The following is a 2,003-nucleotide window of genomic DNA, read 5'->3' as shown; positions in this document are numbered from 1 at the left end:
TCAGAGCCAAGAAAGATAGTTAATAGCGTTAGGATGGGTAATTTTTATTTTTTATAAAAGTTACCTACTGCAGCTTTAATGACTTTGGTGACCTCTTGACTTTACCTCCATCACCATCATGGTTGACATTTATAGTTTTTAGTGAAATAACTTCACTTGTTGAAAAGATTCCTGTGAAAATAATTCTCCTTAAATGATGTTCCCCTCAGGATGAATTTTAATTAACTTTGGCAATCCTTTGATTTATGAGGTCAGATCACTTGGTTTAAGACATTGGGTTTATGTTAATCACCATGCTAACATTCTAAATTAACATACTGATGATCACTGATCACTTACCTGCTTAAACATCAGTGTGCTTGCAAGAAATACAAATATGTAGCTACAAAACAAGACAGTCTACCTTTTTTAGGTCGTATTTATTCATATTAAGTGCTGAAAATAAATACAAAACATTTTTGGAACATATCTGGTAAAGTGACAAAGACCTGCTTCAGTCAAGTTTTGCGCATCAGAAATTCAGCATTTCAATTTACTTTCCCGGCTTTAGCTGCAGTTTGGAAATTCTTGTTTTTTGAAACTCAGGTAGAATGTGTGTAAATTCATCAGTCTCTTTCATAATTATCTCAGGGTCGAGGATTCATTTACCCATTTCCAAATGATTAATAAGAACCTTCCACTTCTACCCAGAGAGTAAAACTGAGCTCTAATGTGGAACTGGTAGATTAAGAAAATCAGTTTATTTGTGAGTTGCTTTTGCTCGAGTCCTCGAGCTGGAAGAGAACTGCTCATTTGTGGCGTGAACAAATAGAAAATGCAAGCAGGCATTAAAACAATGGCACACAATGTTATATGGATGACTCATGAAGACATGTTTTTAAGTGCACTGTCATAAAATGTTTCTAACAATCCAATTAACCAGACTGAGAAAATAGTTCCTGTATTAATTCCAGTTCAGTTTAGCAGTTAGTAGATTTGACACCAGATCAGCATCTAAGTGCTATGGCAACCACACAGACATATGGCTAGCTGACTAACTATATTAGTAGAACATTCACACACTACCATAAATAAACAAAAACCTGACGGAGCGTTAAACATGCACTCTGAACCTGCATATTCCTGGATTCATTCTGAATTAGCTCTATTAGCGGACACACAGCTGGATGTCAGAGCAGTGAAGGCCTGTGTGTTTGGAGTATGTCCTGTAGAAGGCACTGACTCTCTTTCGGATAATATTAATAAAAGGAGATTGTACTGCAAGAGACATTCAATGCTCACAAATATCATGTTCTAACACTTAGATTTAACATCCACATTAATTTCTATGTTAACACATACGGAGGAAAATGTAGAAAGAAGCAGAGGTGACTCAGAGAGATGAGAGTAAAAACACAACTGAGGTGTGTACTGTTTGACAAGAGGGCAGCCATTGGAAGGGTAAGCAATGTGTGTTCAGTCACAGCTATGGAACAAGACTAGTTAGTGGAGTGTATGTTGAGTCATCGTCTATGTTAAGCTGAACTCAAAGGAAAGGGTTAGCATTTATATTTGTATGTTATGATACAATTTCAGTGTTTGACATTCACCCCAATGTTTCTGAAGAGATCCGAAGGCAAATGGTAAGTGTGTGTGTGACAGGTTGTTCAGTCATCCACTCCTATGTTGCGGAACAGATAGGACATGGACTCTCCGTTGTGGATGCGGCGGATGGCCTCCGACAGGATCATGCTGATGTCGACTGTTTTGATCTTTGGACACTGAAGCTTCTGGAGCTCGTGGGGTATCGTGTTGGTCACCACCACCTGGGGGAGGAGAGAAAAAGAGAGAGCTGAGATAAGAGACCATATCGCAGCTGGAAGAGCGACTAACTGCTGTTTTAATCGTCTACGTCTGTGAATTAAGGATTTATTTAGACCTAACCAGAGCTGCGGATTGTCAGAACAGTAGAAAGACTGACTAAAGGCAGTTACTAGGCAAGTTAAGATGTTGCAATAATATGC

At 38.5% G+C, this 2,003-nt stretch overlaps 2 protein-coding genes across 2 annotated transcripts in view; both read right to left on the bottom strand.

Moving 5' to 3' along the window:
• Positions 1-120, bottom strand: part of LOC118323034 (neurabin-2-like) — a gene marked incomplete at its 3' end in the record, with an annotated part of 10,583 nt that extends 10,463 nt beyond the window's left edge. Inside the window, exon 1 of the mRNA XM_035654951.1 lies at positions 106-120. Within this exon, the coding sequence (XP_035510844.1) occupies positions 106-120 (15 nt within the window). The remainder of the gene's footprint in view (positions 1-105) is intronic.
• Positions 121-400: 280 nt separating this feature from the next.
• The window catches only part of LOC118322524 (phosphoribosyl pyrophosphate synthase-associated protein 2), an 11,488-nt gene continuing 9,885 nt past the window's right edge, over positions 401-2,003 (bottom strand). Inside the window, exon 11 of the mRNA XM_035654228.1 lies at positions 401-1,805. Within this exon, the coding sequence (XP_035510121.1) occupies positions 1,647-1,805 (159 nt within the window). The 3' untranslated portion in view covers positions 401-1,646. The remainder of the gene's footprint in view (positions 1,806-2,003) is intronic.

Source organism: Morone saxatilis, unplaced genomic scaffold (genome assembly GCF_004916995.1).
Source record: "Morone saxatilis isolate NCDOM2014 unplaced genomic scaffold, NCSU_SB_2.0 Contig14, whole genome shotgun sequence".
Classification (NCBI taxonomy): Eukaryota; Metazoa; Chordata; class Actinopteri; family Moronidae; genus Morone; species Morone saxatilis.
This window is presented reverse-complemented; position numbering and strand designations above follow the sequence as displayed.